The 23,870-nt window shown below is 42.2% G+C and overlaps 1 protein-coding gene across 15 annotated transcripts in view; it reads left to right on the top strand.

Moving 5' to 3' along the window:
* The window catches only part of FSTL4 (follistatin like 4), a 1,659,076-nt gene extending 1,636,322 nt beyond the window's left edge, over positions 1–22,754 (top strand). For all 15 annotated transcript variants that reach the window (XM_056516583.1, XM_056516582.1, XM_056516581.1 and 12 more), the window contains 2 exons: positions 17,257–17,366; positions 18,929–22,754. In XM_056516583.1, coding sequence (XP_056372558.1) covers positions 17,257–17,366; positions 18,929–19,631 — 813 coding nt within the window. In that variant the 3' untranslated portion in view covers positions 19,632–22,754. The remainder of the gene's footprint in view (positions 1–17,256; positions 17,367–18,928) is intronic.
* The last annotated feature ends 1,116 nt before the right edge of the window (positions 22,755–23,870 follow it).

The raw sequence follows: 23,870 nt of genomic DNA, 5'->3' as shown, positions 1-23,870 counted from the left end.
TGCGGATCCTACCCATCGTTTATTGCACTACGGAGCGCTCTCTGTGTTTTTTTGTATTTTTGTTATACACAGAGTGTTTATGTCGATACATATATTGGTTATATACCCTATTAAGACAATTTATAGAATTTATATTTATAGAACTGTTAATTGCTCCATGTGCTTCAATTTTATATATGCTGGTTTCCATATATGCTGGATTCTAAGAATTAAGTGTCCTTTTTATTTGTATTTTATTTTATGTCCTGATATATTTGTGCCAATTTATGGTTGTATAGTAGTGTATTCATTCCTGCCACAAGGGCCCTATGACAGGAGGCACTAATTTTACATATTATATATATTGAATTTTATTAAAATGTATTAATTGAAGCACGGTCGCATATATTATATTTTTATTATTTCCATATTTCCATCATGTACCAGTAACCCTGGTATTCCCCTTGAGGTATATGGTTACAAGTTTTTCACTAATTAAAAAAACTGGTTGTCAGTATACATTTTGATCAAAAAGTACAAGCCCACACGCCACGTCAAGGCCACCTAGTCAGAGTGGGTCCATAACCTAACACTGGCGTAGCGACCACTGCCTCCGAGACACCATGCCCACATGGGGAACGACCCAGTGGCCAGGCAGGCCACACCACCACACAGACAAAGCAACACAGAAACAATGGCTGCCACAGAGAACCACACCAGTGTGAACACTTACCATGTACTCCCTACCAGAGGGCTGGGAGAATGTAATAAGGAAACCGCTATGCAGTCTCCTGCTAATTAAAAACGCCTGGCTGGAAGTAGGGTGATGGTGGATTGGTGTTACTATTAGTAGCCCGCGTACATAAGGTGGTGGCTGTCTGACGTTTATAGCGTACAGCACAAGATGACGGACTGATGTCACTAGTATCCAGCAGGGTTGGTGGTAGCACTGCCTAATCAGTTGCATCTGGCACAGGAGGTAATTCCTCACTGATCATGTCTGATTAATTTTCGCAGTTAGTAGTCAGTTTTTCCACTCTGCTGGCTGACAATCTTGTTTGCTTCGGGGTGACGATGCCACTTGCTGTGCTGAACACCCTCCCTGAAGCCACACTAGAGGGTGGACAGGACAGAACACTCATGGCAAACTGGGCAAGTTCTGGCCAATGGTCTAATCTGGTGAGCCAGAAGTCCATGAGGTCTGGCTGAAAGTAGCAGGTTTGTGAAAAGTCTATTTCATTTTAGCCAGCAGCCCTGCCTGGCCGCAGAGTAGTTGCAAAAGCAAGCACAAGAAATTTGAACTTGGCCAGCAGCAGGTTGGTTGCAAAAGCAAACAAAACTAATTTGAATTTGGCCAGCAGCCGTGGCTGGCCACAGAATGGTTGCAAAAGAAACCACAATAAATTTGTTGAATTTTGACCCAGCCAGATGGCCCAGGTCTGGATGGAAGTAGCAGAAATCTATTGCCCCTAACTGTAAGTGCAACTCCACGTATCAACCATGGCATGCAGGGTATGGCTGTCTTAGCAAAATAATGGCGACTAGGTACTCATTTTGGCTGACTGCAGGATGGTTGCAAAAGCAAATTCACAAATTTAAATTTGGCACGCAGCCCTGGCTGGGCGCAGGGTGGTTGCAAAAGCAACAAATTAGAATTTGGTCAGCAGCACTGGCTGGCTGCAGGGTGTTTGCAAAAGCAAACGCGATTAATTTGAATTTGGCCTCAACCAGGTGGCTTAGGCCTGGCTGGGAAATCCCACCAAGACAACACAAATGGAGCAAAGCTTTTTTTCATACATGTATTACCCCTGGCCGTAGGTACTACTCCATATATGAACCGTGGCATGCATGGTACGGCTGTATCAGCAACATAATGGCGACTAGGTATGTGCCACCTTGGCTGGGCACACCCCATTAGTTGCCTGAAGGCAGTGAAGTTCACAAGATGGTATGGGAGGGCCTGTGTCACCAACAAATTGGCAAGTTAGGAATTGAGGCACACTTCAACAGGGTGACTGGGAGAATATTATTGTCTGGAGGACATAGATTCCATAATGGATAACTGATGAGATCGGGGAGGAGAAGGGCAAGACACAGATGAGGCAAATCCCGAAAATTTGCTGCCTATGGAAGAGGCCTGGCTGTTAGACAGTTGAGAGTAAAGTTGAGTGAACTTTTGACAATTTTGGCTTTATCCCAGCATGTCAAAAAATATCCCTATTTTGGCAGCAGCAAGAGGTTCTTAGTCTAGTAAGTGAAGAAGATGGCATAGATTTTTCCAAGCGTACCAAAATGATCCCTTTTTTGGGAGTAGCAACAGGTTCATAGTCTAGCAAGTGAAGAAGACGGCATGGATTTTTGCAAGCCTCCCAAAAATTATCTCTTTTAATGTGGATGATGGGTTGTCTATGTGTGGTGTCCCAGTACCGCATTTCATTCGGTACTTATTTATCTATGGGTCCCCGTAGCCAGAGTCCTTAGGACTTAGTAATATCTGTTAGTCAGTCCGCCCCTAGTCACCTCTATTATAGCGTATAGATTCCTAATTCATCTATAGAATAATGTATATAGTATTATTTCTGCATATAAATGGTTAATTACTTGTTTCCATGGTGTTGCAGGGCCTTCGGGTCATGTGATGTGTTCCATGCCTCACTTTGGTATCTCTAGCCTCATTTTGGGTTTTGCAATGTATATAGATCCTGTGATGTAAGCAATCCCATGATTCCATGTAAAGTGAGTGGCAGACGTTTGGACCAATCAAAATCGCCACGCCCCCTGCCCATATAAGGGAGCGGTGGCCATCTTATCTCTCTCTTGTTCCTGGGATAGCAAGCAAGCAACACCTATATAGCAGTAATCGCAGTGAGTTGGGCCTGAGCCTTGCGGCAATGGCTGAATGATCTAAATTATAGAGTGTGTCATCCCCTAAGCACTCTGCAGTATCACCGGACCCAATATTTCCCCTAAATCCGGACGGATCTGCACATCACTCCCTAAATTCAGAGACTACAAGTTTAATGCAAGGTCCGCAACTTCTGCCAATCGCTAAGCAACCTAAGAACTGTTATATTAGACTGTTACTATGCATTGGATATTTCAAGCACTGCAGTAAAGTTATTCAAGTTCAAGTTAAATCTGCTTGTGGACCTTCAGTCATTTCATTGAACCTATCGCTTCTGGGAAGGGTGGCGATAGGCCGGAACATAGATTCAGCATACCAGCCCTCACCCTGGCGTCACGAGTGACTGGGGTAATACTAACCCCTCATATACCAACATCATACCATCCCTACCATACACCCCCCAAGGGCTACCACATATGTGTAGGCCTGGATGGAAGTAGGGTGATGGTGGAATGGTGTTACTAATAGTAGCCAGTGTACAGCAGATGGTGGTGTGGTAGAGTTATCTGTAGCCAGCTGAAAGCAGGCATTGGTGGACAAGGTATACTTCTACCCAGGCGTTGTGATACAGGAGTTGCTGATGTAAAGGCCTAATTCCTAAATTTCGACCATGCCTGTGTCTCACTTTCTCTTTGCAGAGATGCTTTCCTGCATCTGGTAGCATAGTTAAGAATTTCCACATGGCAGGATACCATAAATAGCAAGGTTCATCAACACCGGACTGTGTCCTTGTTCTAGAATGTTTTTTTTCCTCAAGTCTTTAGATCTAGCCCCAGTGTCACTGTCACTTGTCCCTCTTTCCCCTGTACCACATCCACCATGATGCCTTCCAGAATCCTCACCACGACTACCACCAGTCCCACTAGTGCTATGCTTGGCCACTGCAGCCCTTTCCCCCACCTTAGCAACACATTCTCGTGGCTAGTGCTATCTGCATAGCAGTAGGGAGGGAAGCAAAGACAGAGATAAGGAAACAGACCCTCTGGGATGGACAATTCCTTTACCAGACATATATTTTTAAGGATTGTTTTATATTTTTTGGGTGATTTTTCACCAACCTACTTGTCAATTTAAAATTTCAATGCAGGCAAGTTTAGTAAAACCAAAATGTAAAAATTTGAATTTTGTGTTTGGAATGCACAGGCCTTTTAGTATAATGCATGTTTGCGTGTACACAACAAGAAAGATTTAAGGTGTGTTTGCGAACAAATGTGAAATTCAGCAAAACTGTGTTAACAGGCCAGATATGTGTCAGAGGAACATGCTTTTGCAAGCCAGAGATGACAGCACTTTGAGTACTAAAGGTGTTTGTGGAACAATTTGAAATGCAACAGACTCGTATTAACATTTCAGGCTAGATAAGTGTGACTAATCAACATTCTTTTTGGGTGGCAGAGGAGACAGCACAATGAGTACTGAAGGTGTTTGTGGAATAATAGTAAATACACCACAACCATATAACACTACAGGCAAGATACCTGTAACTTCAACACACCTTTTGGGTGGTAGAGTTCACTGCATCTCACTGGCTACTGTAGCTGGTTCAGGAACACTATTAGAGTCACAAATCGCTACTGTCTTTACAGACCCTATAGGCATATATAGGTGCCACTTGAATACGCTTTGTGGGTGGGTGGCACAGATCCCTGCACCTCACTTGCTTTTGTAGCTGGTTCAGGAACACTGTTATGGTCACAAATCACTACTGTCTTCACATGCCCTATAGGCATATATAGGTGCCACTTGAATACACTTTGTGGGTGGCAGAGATCACTGCACCTCACTGGCTACTGTAGCTGGTTCAGGAACACTATTAGAGTCACAAATCGCTACTGTCTTTACATGCCCTATAGGCATATATAGGTGCCACTTGAATACACTTTGTGGGTGGCAGAGATCACTGCACCTCACTGGCTACTGTAGCTGGTTCACGAACACTATTAGAGTCACAAATCGCTACTGTCTTTACATGCCCTACAGGCATATATAGGTGCCACTTGAATACACTTTGTGGGTGGCAGAGATCACTGCACCTCACTGGCTACTGTAGCTGGTTCAGGAACACTATTAGAGTCACAAATCGCTACTGTCTTTACATGCCCTATAGGCATATATAGGTGCCACTTGAATATGATTTGTGGGTGGGTGGCACAGATCCCTGCACCTCATTGGTTATTGTAGCTGGTTCAGGAACTCTGTTACGGTCACAATTCACTACTGTCTTCCCAGGCCCTATAGGTATATACTTTGTGGGTGGGTGGCACAGATCAATGCAACTTGCTGGAGCTGGTCAAGAAACACTATTCAATTCAGGTATATATATGCAGGTATGAGTCTTGAAAAAGGCTTTTTATTTGTGGAAACAAAAGATGAGCCCTTCAGAGGCTGTGATTAAGCGCTTTTGGTGTATAGGAGCCCCTATAGGATTCTTGCATGGGGACTGAATCCTGTTCACACACACACACACACACACAAGGTCTCTATTTCTAATCTGTATCTCTCTATCTTTCTAATCACTCACTGTCCCTATTTCTTCTTTTTCTAATCTGTATCTCTTACTTTCTAAACACTAGCTGTCCTTATTACTGCCTCTCCTTCTCTCTTCAGCAGCACTGTCGCTCTGAACATTGTGGGTGACGTCACTGGCCTTTTATCTATGTCCCTTGCTGCATCCTATTGGCCTTTGTGCTGATTGACTCATGAAAGCAGCCAATCACATGATAGACCTGTGTTATCATGTGATCTGCTGCTTTCCCTATGTCATCTCACAGCCCCCTGCCTACCCTGCTTCTTCCTTTTGCCAAATAAACGTGCCTTCACGTTTTTTCGCTCTATTAACCGGCTTGCGCAAGACGAACTGGTAAAAGCTTGGGAGTTTGCCGAGCTGGAAAAATCCTAAAGTTCGGGTCGAATCAGGGCTCGCCAGATTGGGCTCGCTCATCTCTACTTGTGTGCCTGGCCTCTCTCTCCCCCCCCCCCCCCCCCTTCATCTAGACTCTATATGTAATGAGAAATATATGTAATAGCTAAATCACTGGGTGTCTCTCAATACTTTTTCTATATAGTGGGCAAAGTGTTTGTCAATTTCTTTTCAGAAACTGATAAATGTGTATTCTTTATGTAAGCATATGACTCTAATTTCAGCATATCTATGAATGACAATAAAAATAGGTTTTCATTTACTGGCAATACAAACAAATGTACAAAATATTACAAAGTAAAGATTGAACATTAAGAAATTTGTATTCCCTTCTAAAGGGATTATACACAGAAATACTTTCCATGTAAGAAATTTGCTATCATTTACATAGCTTCTCCACTGTTATTATGCTGAAGATATATTTCTGTTTATTAAATAAAGTTAATTTATGATACAGTGCTTTAAAATATGCAGCAACAGCCTTTCATTTACAATTGGAAGTGAAATGTACTTTCCCTTATCACTTATCCCTTATCTCACAAAGTTTGTTAAACTCCTGAAAATTTATTTTTTTAACAACTTAGGGACCCAGGGCGTACAGGTACACATTCGCTCCCTGATACTTAAGGAGACAGGGCGTACCTGTACGCCTGTGGGAATTTCGGTCCCCGCCGTGCGCCCGGTGGGGACAGGACCGGGATGACTGCTGATATCTATCAGCAGGCATCCCGTGCAAATTCCCAGGGGGGTCCCGAGACCCCACCCATATCGGCGATCGTTGCAAATCGCTGGTGAATTCACACCGGTGATTTGTGGCGATTCCGGGTCATACGGGTCTCTGGTGACCCAGAAAATAAGGGGGATCTGGGTTGTCCAAGACACCCACAATCCCCCTGAAGGGATAGGAGTGGGGTGGCAGGGGTGCCACCCCTCCTTTCCCTGCTATTGGTCGTTCAGAAGCGATGACCAATAGCAGATCGGGGGCAGAGGGGTTAACGTTAGGATCCCCCGCTCTGCCCACCCACTGTTGTCCGGTCAGAGCGGGGGAAGCGACGGTGAACGGCACCAGAGGTCCACTTACCATCGACGGCCGTGATCGGCGGGCGGTGATACCGTGCAGTTGGCTCCCTGGTGCAGACTACGGAAGCCGGTGAGTTGCCTAGCAATATCTGGAGGGCTACAGTTTGAGACCACTATACAGTGGTCTCTAAACTGTAACCCTCCAGATGTTGCAAAACTACAACTCTCAGCATACCCAGACAGCTGTTTGCTATGTGTGCATGCTGGGATTTGCAGTTTTACAACAGCTGGAGGGCTACAGTTTGGGGATCCCTATGCAGGGATCTCTATACTGTGGCCCTCTAGATCTTGCAAAACTACAACCCCCAGCATGCCCACACAGCAGTTTGCTGTCTGTGCATGCTGGGATTTGTAGTTTTGCAACATCTGGAGGGCCACAGTTTGGAGATCAGTTTGGATATAAAGGATGCCGAACTGGCCACTCTATCTATTATTATTAATTCATCTATGCACCTGCAGTGTGCATGTCGGGCTCTGGAGCGATCACTGAATTAAAATCATTACTCAGCCCCCCCTCGACATTTTTCGCTGCTTAACCCAGCTTTGTCAAGAGGACAGCAGGTAATGAGAGAAAAAACGCCAAGTCGGGGGTTTTAAATGTGGATTGGCTAGGACATTGTGGGAGCCAATCAGATGTCAGGAATCCCTCACTCCCTACAGGATGTTGTCATGAAGGGAGGTTTTAAAACCCCTGGCTCGACCCTCCCATCTGCTATCTGAGATCTGCTATCTCTATCTCTGATTTTGCATTCCCTTCCAGGCAGTGGAAGAGATAGGTGGATTGTGGTAAATATAAAAGCAGAATATATATATGAAAAAATAGGAACAGAAGACAAGATGGTTCTATCTAAGGAGGATTATGGAGGAGGATTATGACATAGTGGGTATAACAGAGACTTGGTTGGACGATAGCTGTGACTGGGCAGCCAACATACAGGATTATAGTCTATTCAGGAAGGATCAGACAAAACGGAAAGGGGAGGGGTTTGTCTTTATGTAAAGTCCAGTCTAAAGGCCAAACTGCAGGAGGATATATGGGAGGGAAACAATAATGTGGAGTCAATATGGGTAGAAATATATGGAGATAAGAATTAAAAAAATTCTGATAGGGGTTTGCTATAAGCCACCAAATATAATGGAAGATGCAGAAGATCAATTACTGAGGCAAATAAACAAGGCAACAAATCAAAATGAGGTGATAATAATGGGGGACTTTAACTATCCTGATATAAATTGGACTGAGACTGAGTCCTGTGAATCTCATAAAGGAAACAGGTTTCTGACTATAACTAAAGACAATTATCTGTCCCAAATGGTGCAGGCCCGACCAGAGGGGGCGCCCTACCAGACTTAATATTAACCAACAGAACTGACAGAGTAACTAATGTGCAAGTAGAAGGACACCTAGGAAATAGTGATCATAACGTAATACATTATAACTTGTTCTTCAATAAGGGAATCTCTCGAGGGGCCACAAAAACAATGAACTTTAGGAAGGCAAAGTTCGATCAACTCAGAGAATCCCTTAACAATATAAAATGGGATAATGTCCTCAAAAACAAGAATACTGACACTAAATGGGAGACTTTTAAAAAATATAAATACCTTATGGGAATAAAAGGGTGAGAAATAAAAGAAAACCAATATGGATGAATAAGAACGTTAAGGGGGCAATAAATTACAAAAATAAAGCATTTAAACTACTAAAACAGGGCAGCAGTGAAGAAGCATTAAAAAGCTATAGAGAAAAATGTAAAATATGTAAAAAAAAACTGATAAAAGCCGCAAAATTAGAGGCAGAAAGACTCATTGCCAAAGAGAGTAAAACTAACCCCAAAATGTTATTTAACTATATAAATAGCAAAAAGGTCAAAAATGAAAGTGTAGGCCCTTTAAAAAATGATGAGGAAGTAATTATAAACGGAGATCAGGAAAAAGCAAACATATTAAACAAATTCTTCTCCACTGTATTCACTGAGGAAAATGAAATTCCAGGTGAAATACAGTGTGATAAGGTAAACTCCCCAGCACAGGTCACCTGTCTAACCCTGGAAGAAAATATAACACATACAGTATGTGCACAAGACACAAGAAAAAATTTCCAAACAATAGACAATTTGAAAAGATTAAAATATTAATTATTTATTTATATGAAAAGCAACATTAAAAAGTACATATAAGGAATCACACAAAGGTACAATATAATGGAAAAATGGGATACTGGGGTGAAGGTCCTGATCACATTGTGAACTGTATGTCTGAATAGAATGTAATGCTACAAGAATAGATCACCACTGTAATGCTACAAGAATAGATCACCACTGTGCATGTATGGTGTATACATGAATAGTAAGAGGTAAATACCAGCAAAGGGTTAAATGTATAAGGTATAAAGTGCCACAGTATATACATGAAAAGTAAGAGGAAAATACCAGCAAAGGGTTAAATGTATAAAGTATAAAGTTCCACAGTGCAAACAGCATATTATTTTAAGGCTAAGACAGCTCCCATAGTTAAACATATACAGAGGACTGAGGCTAGAGAGACAGAGTAGAGCACATTAGTGCAAGTAAGAGAAACCACTTTGTGAGTGAGATGTAGCAGCAGACACATACAGTGAAAACAGGACTCACCCCAGCTCCACACCACACCTCCGATGCGTTTTGCCGGGATAGGCTTTATGAGGAAAATGAAATGCCAGGGTAAACTCCCCAATACAGGTCACCTGTCTAACCCAAGAAGAAGTACAGTGCCGCATACAAAAAATCAAAATAGACAAATCCCCAGGTCCAGATGGCATTCACCCCTGTGTTCTAAAGGAATTAAGTAATTTAATAGACAGACCTCTATTTTTTATATTCAGGGACTCTATGGTGACAGGGATTTTTCCCCAGGACTGGCGCATGGCAAATGTGGTGCCAATATTTAAAAAGGGGTCAAAAGGTAACCCCGGAAATTATAGACCTGTTAGTTTAACCTCTGTTGTATGTCAATTGTTTGAGGGTTTTCTAAGAGATGCTATTTTGGAGTATATTGATAAAAATAAATGTATGACACCATATCAGCATGGCTTTATGAGGGATCGGTCCTGTCAAACTAACCTGATCAGCTTTTATGAGGAGGTGAGCTCCAGACTGGACCAGGGGGAATCGCTGGATTTCTTATATCTGGATTTTTGCTAAGAATTTGAAACTGTTCCACAAAACAGATTGGTGCATAAAATGAGAAGGATGGGCCTGGGGGAGAATTTGTGTAAGTGGGTAAGTATCTGGCTCAGTGATAGGAAACAAAGGGTGGTTATTAATGGTACTTATTCTGATTGGGTGACTGTTACTAGTGGGGTACCACAGGGGTCAGTCTTGGGTCCTGTCCTATTTAATATAATAGTTAATGACCTTGAAGAGGGGTTGTGTAGTAAAGGAGCAATCTTTGCAGATGATCCTAAACTTTGTAAAGCGATAAACACAATAGAGGACAGTGAACTGTTACAAATGGATCTGGATTGGTTAGAGGTTTGGGCTTGGAAGTGGCAGATGAGGTTCAACACTGATAAATGTGAGGTAATGCACATGGGGAGGAAAAATCCGGGATGGGATTATGTATTAAATGGGAAAACACTTGGGATGACTGACGTGGAAAAGGACTTGGGAGTCTTAGTTAACAGTAAATTTAGCTTTAGTGACCAAGTGGCAGTGGCAGCTGCTGCCAAGACAAATAAAATCATGGGGTGCATGAATATAGCATATATGCCCACGACTAGGAAATAATTCTACCGCTGTGCAAATCACTAGTCAGACCACACATAGAATACTGTGTACAGTACTGGGCACCAGTGTACAAGGAAGATATGGTGGAGCTGGAGAGGGTTCCAAGACGGGCAACCAGGGTAAAACGGGGAATGGGAAGACTACAGTACCCAGAAAGATTATCAGAATTGGGGTTATTTAGTGTAGAAAAAAGAAGGCTTAGGGGCCACCTAATAACTATGTATAAATATATCAGGGGACCATACAGAGATCTCTCCCATGATCTATTTATACCCAGCACTGTATTCATAACAAGGGGGCATCCTCTACGTTTAGAGCAAAGAAGGTTTCTACACCAGCATAGGCGGGGGTTCTTTACTGTAAGAGCATTGAGACTGTGGAATTCTCTGCCTGAGGAGGTGGTCATGGGGAACTCGGTAAAAGAGTTCAAAAGGGGTCTGGATGCATTCTTGGAGAATAATAACATCGCTGGTTATGTATATTAGATTTATAGGGACAGAACGTTGATCCAAGGATTTATTCTGACTGCCATATTTGGAGTTGGGAAGGAATTTTTACCTCTAGTATGAGGGATTTTTGCCTTCTTCTGGATCAACTCAGTAGGGACTCATTAGGGTTATAGGTTGAACTTGATGGACTCTGGTCTTTTTTCAACATTATGAACTATGTTACTATGTAACTATGGGATCAGGATATATAGTAGTTATTTACTTCTCCTGGGAAGCTGTTCCTCGTGCAGGATAAATAACATTATATTATAATTCAGACAACCAGACATAACAAATATGTGTTTTTTGGTTCAAATGTCAGGCTTGTAGAAAAACATCAATGATGGCAGCTTTGGTGGCCTTGTACAGGCCTCAGGCTACTATTACATTAGATCGCCTCCCACGATTGCACATAAGAGAGACAGTACCGTACCCTTTACCACCAATTTGTGGTGCATAACTATTTAAATGCAGTTTTCAGCTGTCAAATAGCCAACAGCTGGCAGCCTGCAGGTATGGAGCCCACTTTATACACCCTTTAACGATGTCATGACCTTCAGTTATGCCATGATGCATTAAAGGGTTAAAGCATACCTTTCAGATCCCACAAAATAAACAAAACTACCATATTTTTATCACCGAAGTTTTAGTAGAAAACAGCATATTACAACTGCTCAATGTCTTTTCCATCTTCCCAAAGGAAGGGGGCATGTCCCTTTCTTGCCGTTCACTGTGATGACTCCTCCTACTCCCTCACTCTGTTGACTCACTGCTCTCTGGAGCGAGCCTGGCAGCCCTGCTCTGTAACCCTTCCCTCTCTGGTTTTATGCTGTACACACACAATGATTATTGGAGATTGCTTGTATTCTATCATCAAAGACAATATGGTGAGTGTATAACATACACCTTTGTGAATTAGTGCAAATATTTAGTGCTAAAAATACCTTGTTTCTTATGCATACATTTTAGATATGTTTCTATGTTATTCATGTGTATCATCCTTTGCTGGGACTTGTAGTTTTGGAATAGTTGGAGTTACAGTGTTTGGATAACTTTTTTTGCAGCAGGGTTGCCTTCAGCTGTGAGCCTACAGCTTTTGCACAACTACAACTCCCAGCAAGCCTAGACATCCTTTGACTGTCCAGGCATGCTTGGAGTTATATAGTTACATAGTTCATAAGGTTGAAAAAAGACCAGAGTCCATCAAGTTCAACCTGTAACCCTAATGAGTCCCTACTGAGTTGATCCAGAGGAAGGTTAAAAACCCTCATACTAGAGGTAAAAATTCCTTCCCGACTCCAAATATGGCAGTCAGAATAAATCCCTGAATCAACGTTCTGTCCCTATAAATCTAGTATACATGACCTGTAATGTTATTATTTTCCAAAAATGCACCCAGACCCCTTTTGAACTCTTTTACAGAGTTCACATGACCACCTCCTCCGGAAGAGAATTCCATAGTCTCATTGCTCTTGGCAGCAGCTGCCCGACACTGGTCACTACAGATAAATTTACTGTTAACTAAAACTCCTAAGTCCTTTTCCATGTCAGTCGTCCCAAGTGTTCTCCCTTTTAATACATAATCCCAGCCCGGATTTTTCTTCCCCATGTCCATTACCTTACATTAAGTAGGACAGGACCAAATACTGACCACTGTGGTACCCCACTAGTAACAGTCACCCAATCAGAATAAGTACCATTAATAACCACCCTCTGTTTCCTATCACTGAGCCAGTTATCCACTTATACACATTCTCCGCCAGCCCAATCCTTCTCATTTTATGCAGCAATCTTTTATGTGGCATCATATCAAATGCTTTGGAAAAATCCAGATATATGACATACAGCTATTCCCCATAGTCCAATCTGGAGCTCAGTTCCTCATAATTCCTGGGTTCACCTTTGACAACACAATTTGCCATGCGCCAGTCTTGTAGAACAGTGCCTTTTACTATAGAGTCCCTGAATATTAAATAGGGGCCTGTCTATAACATTACTTAATTCCTTTAGAACACGGGGGTGAATGCCATCTGGACCTGGTGATTTGTCTATTTAGATTTTTTTGTAGGTGGCACTGTACTTCTTCCTGGGTTAGACAGGTGACCTGTGCTGGGGAGTTTCATTTTTGACCTTTTTGCTATTTCTATGGTTAAAGAACATTTTGGGGTTAGTTTTACTCTCTTTGGCAATGAGTCTTTCTGTCTCTATTTTTGCGGCTTTTATCTGGGTTTTACATATTTTAAATTTTTCTCTACAGCTTTTTAATGCTTCTTCACTGCCATCCTGTTTTAGTAGTTTAGCCCCTTAACGTTCTTATTCATCCATTTTGGTTTTCTTTTATTTCTGACCCTTTTATTCCCATATGGTATATACCTCTTACAGTGAGAATGTAAAATATTCTTAGTGTCAGTATTCTTGTTTTTGAGGACATTATCCCAATTTATATTGTTAAGGGCTTCTCTGGGTTGATCAGATATTGACTTCCTAAAGTACATTTTTGTGGCCCCTCGAGAGATTCCCTTATTGAAGAACAAGTTATAATGTATTATATTATGATCACTATTTCCTAGGTATTCTTCTATTTGCACATTAGTTACTCTGTCAGGTCTGTTGGTTAATATTAAGTCTAGTAGGGAACCCCCTCTGGTGCTCTGCACCATTTGGAACAGATACCGTATTTATCGGGGTATACCACGCACCGGCATATAACACGCACCCTCATTTTACCAAGGATATTTGGGTAAAAAAAAGTTTTTTACCCAAATATCCATGGTAAAATGAGGGTGCGTGTGTGTGCGCGTGTATACCCCGATACACCCCCAGGAAAGGCAGGGGGAGAGAGGCCGTCGCTGCCCGCTTCTCTCCCCCTGCCTTTCCTGGGGTCTAGAGCCCTGCTGCCGGCCCTTCTCTCCCCCTAGCTATCGGCACCGCTGCCCTGTTCTGTCCCCCTGACTATCGGTGCCGGCGCCCCATTGCCGGCGCCGATAGCCAGGGGGAGAGAAGCGGTGCCGACAGCCAGGGGGAGAGAAGGGGCAGCGGCACCCATTGCCGGCGCCGCTGCCTCCCCCCATCCCTGGTGGCATAATTACCTGGGTCAGTTCCGCGCTGCTGCAGGCCTCCGGCGTGCGTCCCCTGCGTCGTTGCTATGCGCTGCACGGCGCGGCTCATGACGTCAGTGCGCCGCGCCAAGCATAGCAACGTCGCAGGGGATGCACGCCGGAGGCCTGCAGCAGTGCGGCAATGGGTGCCGCTGCCCCTTCTCTCCCCCTGGCTGTCGGCGCCGCTTCTCTCCCCCTGGCTATCGGCACCGGCAGTGGGGCGCCGGCACCGATAGTCAGGGGGACAGAACGGGCAGCGGCGCCGATAGCTAGGGGGAGAGAAGGGCCGGCAGCAGGGCTCAAGACCCCAGGAAAGGCAGGGGGAGAGAAGCGGGCAGCGACGGCCTCTCTCCCCCTGCCTTTCCTGGGGGTGTATCGGCGTATAACACGCACATAGACTTTAGGCTAAAAATTTTAAATTTTAAAATCCCCCATTATTATCACATCATTCTGATTTGCTGCCTTGTTTATTGATCTTCTGCCTCTTCCATTATGTTTGGTGGCTTATAGCAAACCCCTATCAGAATTTTTTTTTTTATCTCCATATATTTCTACCCATAGTGACTCCACATTATCGTTTCCCTCCCATATATCCTCCTGCTGTTCGGCCTTCAGACTGGACTTTACAAAAAGACAAACTCCTCCCCCTTTTCCGTTTTGTCCGATCCTTCCTGAATAGACTATAACCCTGTATGTTGACCGCCCAATCACAGCTATCGTCCAACCAAGTCTCTGTTATACCCACTATGTCATAATTCTCCTCAGACATTATCAACTCCAGTTTGTCAATTTTATTGGTCAGACTTATGGCATTAGTCAACATGCAATTCAATGGTGTATGTTTTTTTTTTCACAATGAAGCCTATCCCTATTTACTATTCTAACCCCTCCCTCCGCTCCACCCCCAGGTACATTAATAAGTCCCCCCTCTCTATCTATACTATCTTCCCCCTCTATGTTGTAGGTTCCCTCCCCCCCCCCCCAGTCCCTAGCTTAAATACTCCTCCACCCTTCTAGCCATCTTCTCCCCAAACAAATCTGCACCCTCCCCATTGAGGTGCAGCCCGTCCCTACAGTAGAGCCTGTATCCGACAGCAAAGTCAGCCCAGTTCTTCTTGAACCCAAACCCCTCCTTCCTACACCAGCTTTTGAGCCACTTTACCCTCCTAATCTCCCGCTGCCTCTCTGGTGTGGCTCGTGGTACAGGTAATATTTCAGAAAATATTACCTTGGAGGTCCTTGCCTTAAAAAGGTACTCCGGTGGAAAACTTTTTTTTTTAAATCAACTGGTGCCAGAAAGTTAAACAGATTTGTAAATTACTTCTATTAAAAAATCTTTACACTTCCAGTACTTTTTAGCAGCTGTATGCTACACAGCAGCTGTACTTTTTGAATTTCCTTTTTGTCTTTTCCACAGTGCTCTCTGCTGACACCTGCTGCCCGTGTCAGGAATTGTAAAGAGCAGCATAGGTTTGCAATGGGGATTTTCTCCTGCTCTAGACAGATACGGGCATGAGGTGTCAGCAGAGAGCACTATGGACAAGACAAAAAAGAAATTCAAAAAGTATAGAATTTCTTCTGTAGCATGCAGCTGCTAAAAAGTACTGGAAGGATTAAGATTTTTAAATAGAAGTCATTTACAAATCTGTTCAACTTTCTGGCACCAGTTGATTTAAAAAAAAAAATGTTTTCCACCGGAGTACCCCTTTAAGCTTACGGCCTAAGTCCCTGAAATAGTTTTTAAGGACACTCCACCTACCTCTTACTTTGACATTTGTGCCAATATGTATCTATAGTTTGGCAACAGCTGGAGGCACATGAGTGGTAAAACTCTGTGTTACAGCAGTGTTGCTGCAGGCTGTGTTCCTCCTGCAGCATTGTCAATCAGCCATCTCGTGTCTATGACCCCTGGACACACCTGTAGTTATTTTCCTGTAACTGCATGGTGAGTTTTGCAGCAATCCGACCTTTCTATCTGTATGCATAATATATATATTTTTTATCAATGAGTGTATTTACTACTTTGTTAGGAAGCACATTTTAGGTGCAAGAAAGAGCCGAGCCTGCACGAAAGCAGTGGTTGTCAGCTTTATATTACCGCTAACACTTTGCTGCAATGAGCCTTAACCCCTTAAATTTTGTATCAATTGTGACCACAGCATATAAATGGCTAGACAGATGGAAGGAGCTTTGTCACCCCACCCTTCAGAAAACCTATGTGTTTTCATTGCAGCTGGGGCCTAATGAAAATTTGCCATTTTTGTACACACAATACTTATGTGAACATAGCCTTATAGAACAGATAATCCCAACACTGCTGTTAAGCTTAATAATTTAGTAAAATTGAGATGACATAAGCATGTCATGTAAAAAATGTAACCTGTGGATGTGAATCATAATTGTATCCTGTTTTTTGTTGTTTTTTTTTGTTTTGTTTTTCCATTTGTAACCTGTGCTGTAATACTGTATGTGTGAGAAGCAAATAAGATGAGGTTGTAGATGATTATTGCCTGAAAAAAGATTAAAACATACATTGTTTATTATTGTGGGGGAAAAAAATCTGGTTCCTTTCTTTTTAACATCAAATACCATGTCCTAAGTCATGTCAAAAGTTTTGATCAATGAGGGTCTCGGTGTTCAGACCCCTGACAGACTCCTAGAACAAGCCAAGAGTAGTCTAATCTAGGCACTTTATTTCCCAGCTCTGTGCCACCTGTCCAAGATGGTCTCATTATGGGACTGTCTTGGGTCGCGTGCAGCACTCAGCCACGCTCTTCTCTCTAGTGATTGGTCAGGATCTGAACACCCAGACCCTGACCAATAAAACTTTTGATGTGTTCCTAGGAAATGTCAAAAGATTTTTGAACATTCAGACACTTTTTAAGTGTACCAAATGAAGGAACAAATACACAGTTTTTTTTATATTCTAACAAATTGTAAAAAACAAATTTGAAAAATATTCTAATGATATATTTTTTTTTCCATTTATTAACACATACTCCAATATTTCCTATTTCAGGTTATATCTGAAGCAAGTACAGGAGAATGTCAGCACATTATCCACACAGACTTTGAGGATGTAGATGATTTGTTTATTCCTCCAACCAATCTTATCATTAACCACATTCGGTAAGGAGTGAAAAGATCCATAAAAATTACTTTGGTATGGTATGCACAGTACAGATTTTTCCATATCCCAGCAAACTTATGCATTGTTTATGCAAGTATGCATTGTTTTGGACACTTCATGAGCCATAATTTATGGACTAAAGCTGTTATGTACACACATAGATATACAATACAAAAAATCCAATTGACTCCAGAAAAATTAAAAAGCAGCAGAAGCATCTTAGATTTAAACACTTTAAATGTTAGAAGTTTTAGCCCTCAACTAGTAGAGTACACTTAGTTTCCCAGTCTTTATCCAGTCCTCATTTTATGAGCTCATATCGCGTCTTCATATTCCAACCTGATATCTCAACCTCATATCCTGTCCGACCTCATATCCTGTCCGACCTCATATCCTGTCCGACCTCATATCTTATCGGACCTCATATCCTGTCCAACCTCATATCCTGTCCGACCTCAAATCCTGTCCGACCTCATATCCTGTCCTCAGCAATAACTACTGCGCCTGCCTGATGGACAAAATTATGTTTAAAGGTCCCGCTTAATCTCCTCAGCCCGAGAGTAACACGATCAGGAGATATATCTTCAGAGAAAAAAAACACCCTTGCATAAGGGGTTAATGTTAAGTTTTATATTTATAGAGATGTACCCACAAATACATAAAGAAAAACTACTGTACATATCCCAGAAGGACCAGTAAGCTTATTTTGTGCCTTGTGTGCAGAAACTACATTTTAAAGACAAAGGGGGAGATTTATCAAAATCTGTGCAGAGAAAAAGTTGCTGAGCTGCCCATAACAACCAATCAGATTGTGTCTTTCATTTTTTTAAATGCCTCTTGAAAATGAAAGATGAAATCTGATTGGTTGCTATGGGCAACTCAGCAACTTTTCTTCTGGACAGGTTTTCATAAATCTCCCCCTTTGAGTTTTTGGACCATTATATGTCAATTGTCCATATATATTGCTTATCTTTTACATAAATTAAATATCAAATGCACTCTAAAGTTTTACCTATATGAGAAGTAAGATGTAAAATTGAAGATTTTTAGTTCACAGACTGGACTAGATAGGTGCATTTTTCTGGACATAAAGACCAAGTTGAAATTAAAGAGGACAAACCATGTTTGCTCGTATAAATGTGCTTCGACCTAGTTTAGATGTGTTGAAGATCGAAAACAGCGTTGGGGATCATGTTTACTGGCACTAAACCTTCATGACAGCGCATTACAGCTCCGTGTACTGCCACACTGCCGTATTCATATATCCTGATGTTAGTGGAGAATACCCCAGTACCCCAATGTTATGTTCTTTTCTTTTGGTTTTGTACAGAATCCAACAGAAAAAAACTATGCATCAAATCAAAGCATACACAAGTAGAGAGAGGGCTAATGCATTTTTATGACACCCCTTTTATAGTAATGTTCAAAATTCAGCTGTAATGCAGTTATGTGCATGAGCCGTTTGGGGCATGGCCTGCAAAAATATATATATTTTTTTTTTATAAAAGTCTGTAAAATCCTTGTCACAAGCATCTGTGAAGAAATATTCATTCTTTTCCAGATTTGGCTTCATCTTCAATAAATCCAGGCCTTCGATTCATAAAATTGACCTTGAAACTGTGACTCAAATAAAGACCATCAGCTTCAAAAACACCAGCTGTATCCCGAAGAACATGGCTTATTCCCATCTTGGTGGCTACTATTTTGTAGAATGCAAAGCAAACAATTCATTAACAAGAGTACCTCAGGTAATAATTGATAGCGTTACAGACACAGTGATCGGCCCAAATGGTGATATAACCGGGACACCATACATTTCCTCAGATGGACGTTATTTGGTCAGTGCAGATGAAGTAAATGGCCGAATCAGAGTTCAAACAATTACTTTCCAAGGTGAAATTAAATTGATTTACGACCTACCAACAAACTTACAAATATCTGATGTGACTTTTCAATCATCTTTCACGGAGAGCAATCAGTATTATATCTATGCGACATCCCATCTACAAACTGATGTTCTCTTTTTAGAACTGTCCTCAGGAAGGATGGACATGATGAAGAATCTAAAAGACCCAGTAGCACAAAAAGAGTGGCCCTGGAATGAGAAAAATAGAATTATAAAAGACAGTGGCCTATTTGGACAGTATATTTTATCACCAGCTAAGGATTCTCTGTTTCTAATCAATGGAAGACAAAGTGTTCTACATTGCGAGGTCTCAGGAATCAGACGGGGAAACACAGTGGTTTGGGTTGGAGAAGTATGAAACAACAAGACATCAAGCCTCCATGAAATGACTAGCAATCGGACCTTTCTGCTGACAATGGGAGCAGCAAACTTGTATATTTTTACACTGAAGAAAAATCCTGTATGAGCTTCATGGTGCAACACTGGTGTACAGCTTGCAAGTTTTATAGTAACTTCTAATAGGAGGATTTTTTTTTATATTATTTGAAAGTATTTATTTTGCCTTTGGTTGTTTTCCAAAAATAAACTATACCACATACACAACTATTTTGAATAATGGGTTCACAATCATTGTAGAATTATTCTGTAGAACAGATCAATATATTAGTTGCATATTCTTTAGATTATTTTAGGTTAGCCTAAAGCTACAACTAAATGGAAATATATCAACTTATGCAAAGAACTAATGTTCCTTTCCATGTTAAAACTGTTGTACAGTGACGACAGGAAAATTGTGGTTGAGCCTCATATATTAAAACTGCTGTAGAAAGTAGAAGTGGAGATGTTGTCTCCAGCAACCAGTCAGAATTTGCTTTACATTTTTAACCTGCAACTTAAAAAATGAAAGCTTAAATCTGATTGGTTAAAGTGGACAATGTCTTCACTTTTTGTATGTACTGTTTTGTATACATATGAATTGCTATTAGAAGGAACTGAAATTATATTTGTCTACACATTACCTGTCATTGATTATCTATTACTGTACTGTATATCAATATTTCACTCTAAGGCAATGCTTACAGTGATTTCCCTGTAGTCAAGCAATTGTGTTAGTATGAGGAAACATCTTAAAGGGAACCTGACACCATGGAAATGCTGTCCAACCTACTAGCATCATGAGCAGGAGATGCTAAGGAGACTGATATATAGTTATGTGTAAAAAGATTCACTATAATTCATAACTTACTGATTGAAATCTCTGCTCATTCTGGGCTAAGGAGTCCAGTAGGCGGTCCAACTCAGTGATTGACAGCTTTTCTTGTAAGAGCATGTATTTAAAGATCGCTGTCAATCATGATTAGGATGCCTACAGGACTTCTTACCCCAGAGTAAGCAGAGAGTTCAATGAAAAACTATACTGAATCTTTTTCCACAATGCTGTATTTCAGTCTGCACAGCTCCTCCAATTCTATAACATGATGCTGGCGGATCAGACTGTTTGTTTTGAAATGATAGATTCCCTTTAAATCTTAACATAATGGACCTCATGTAAATAGAAAACAAAGTTTGGGGGTTTCCCTTAGCAACCAGTGTTCAGCTTTCTTAAAAAAAAAAAAACTACGACAAGATCTATCTGGTTGCTGAGGGCAACTGCTCCACTTTTTGTCCTTAGTAGCTTTTATACTTGAAGTACTGTATTTATCCTGCTACAGGTTTTGGATAGGATTATGTCGCTTTATCACATTCTGTACATGGGGTGGTATTATTTTCTACAGTTAAAGTAATATGTAGTAGTGTGGCTGTCTATTTCAGGGTAGGAAGGGCTGTAACTATCACGTCACTTTGTTCAGGTACATTAAATGCATTACATATATTTGTATTCACTCGTTTTACATTATTTTCAAATAGGATGAAAATGTGTAAGCCACAATTTCACTGGGAATTGTAAAACTTTAATCTTATTGTACTTACTAAGGAAAATTTTTCCGCTTTGTCTCCTGTATGACTGTCCCTATCTGTTTTCCCATGGGATGCAAATTCAGGTTAATAGGTGCAAAAACCAATCTACTTATATCCTGACTATAGATAGAGACAATCAGGAGACAGCGTAGGACATTTCCACCTGCACAGCAGTTGGGAACAAATTCATGGTGTATTACATTAAGGATTAGGAGCACCAACGTTCAATCAAGAGTTACACATGATAGTAAGCACTGCTTTAGATATTTGTTGACACAGGAGTTTTTCTTTAAAGCAACTTAAAGTGGTTGTCCAACCCCAGCAAAAAAACTACAATAAAAAAGAGTCATACTAATGCCAGTCCCCGCTAATCAATGCTGCTTCCTGTATTCTGTGTCGATTTTAAAGGAACTGTCCACTCAACCAATCACTGGCCACAGAAGAGGCTCCATTCAGTGATTGGCTGAGTGAGAGGTTGATGTGTAATAGGAACCAGAAAGAAGTAGTGAGCAGGAGACACTGTGAGCATCAGTGTGGCAACTTCAGGGTTAAAACTTTCTTTTTTATTTTTAAATAATTTTGTGCCAATTGTAAATTTTTGCTGAGGCTGAACAAGCACTTTTAGGCTGGGTTTAACAGGTAGAATAAACAATGTGTCAAACATCACAATTTCGTAATGGCTCACAGAAGGAATATAGTGGACTGCGAGAATACATGAATTCAATCCTCTTCCAACCACCCTCACCAATTGCTGAAGTTTTGTACAACAGTTGCCATTATTCAGTGGAGAAGAGGCAAGAGAGATGAGTAAAAGGGGAAACTGTTCATCAATATAGTTGACTTCATAATCTGAAGCCTTCTACATTCATGAGAGGAGTTCAATATACTTGCCAATATATAAAAATCTGAACATTTATGCTGCACCCCAGGAATACCTCAAATATGGCCGTAAATGCCCCAAATGACCACATTTGGTCTTTGTTTGCATCAACATTGTCCCCTATGCAGCTCAGTTCGTGAAATCGTCCCACCAAAATCTGGACTATGGGCAATTTTTGTCCTCCCCTTCTCCCGCCACCTCATCAATGACTCAGTCACTGTACATAGGTGTAAACCAGGGGTGTCAAACTCAAATTCATCGGGGGCCGCATCAGCAGTTTGGTCACCCTCAAAGGGCCGGTTGCATCTGTAGGACCCCTCCCCCCCCACATACCGTATATATGCTGGCGTATAAGACGACTGGGTGTATAAGACGACCCCCAACTTTTACAGTTGAAATGTAGAGTTTGGGATATACTCGCCATATAAGACTACCCCTCCTACTGCAATGTACATTACCTTGTAGTTCCCCCCACATTAGGTAGGCAGTATAGTTCCCCCACATTAGGTAGGCAGCATGTTCCCCCACATTAGTTGGCAGCGTGTTCCCCCACATTAGGTTGGCAGTATAGTTCCCCCCACATTAGGTTGGCAGTATAGTTCCCCCCACATTAGGTTGGCAGTATAGTTCCCCCCACATTAGGTTGGCAGTATAGTTCCCCCCACATTAGGTTGGCAGTATAGTTCCCCCCACATTAGGTTGGCAGTATAGTTCCCCCCACATTAGGTTGGCAGTATAGTTCCCCCCACATTAGGTAGGCAGTATAGTTCCCCCCATATTAGGTAGGCAGCATGTTCCCCCACATTAGTAGGCAGCATGTTCCCCCACATTAGGTTGGCAGTATAGTTCCCCCCCCCCCCCACTACATTAGGTAGGCAGCATGTTCCCCCACATTAGTTGCCAGCATGTTCCCCCACATTAGTTGGCAGCATAGTTCCCCCCACATTAGGTAGGCAGTATAGTTCCCCCCACATTAGGTAGGCAGTATAGTTCCCCCCACATTAGGTAGGGAGCATGTTCCCCCACATTAGTTGGCAGCTTGTTCCCCCACATTAGGTTGGCAGTATAGTTCCCCCCACATTAGGTAGGCAGCATGTTCCCCCACATTAGTTGCCAGCATGTTCCCCCACATTTGTGTGCAGTATAGTTCCCCCCACATTAGGTTGGCAGCATGTTCCCTCACATTAGGTTGGCAGTATAGTTCCCCCCACATTAGGTAGGCAGCATGTTCCCCCACATTAGTTGGCAGCATGTTAACCCACATTAGTTGGCAGTATAGTTCCCCCCACATTAGGTTGGCAGCACCCCTCCCCCTCCCTCCCCACAGACATACAGCCTCCAGCCATATACAGTATATGGCTGGAGGCTGTATGTCTGTCTGCTGCCCCACTGTGATCTGGTCACCGCTCCTCCGGCCCTGGGTCACATCTACTGCAATGGCCTATGGACCATAGCAGTAGGTGCCAGGACCGGTCAAGCGGTGACCGGAAAGCTGAAGAAGATAACGCGCCGCCGGTCACTTACTGGGGCCTGCGCGCGTCCTCCTGCGATGATCCTGCCGTCCTCCTGTTCCTCCCGCGTCTCTATGGTTGTACGCACGGGACGTCACTGACGTACAACCATAGAGGCGGAGGACCAGGAGGACCGAAGGAGGATCACCGCGCATGCGCATAAGAGGCGGCTTTCTTTAAAAAAAAAAAAAAGTGAGATTAAAGGTGAAGGCTGGCGGCAGGCCACATGACGAGGTCTGGCGGGCCG

The sequence above is a fragment of the Hyla sarda genome, chromosome 4 (genome assembly GCF_029499605.1).
Source record: "Hyla sarda isolate aHylSar1 chromosome 4, aHylSar1.hap1, whole genome shotgun sequence".
NCBI lineage: Eukaryota > Metazoa > Chordata > Amphibia > Anura > Hylidae > Hyla > Hyla sarda.
Note: the sequence above shows the minus strand (reverse complement) of the source record. Positions and strands in the feature narration are given on the sequence as shown.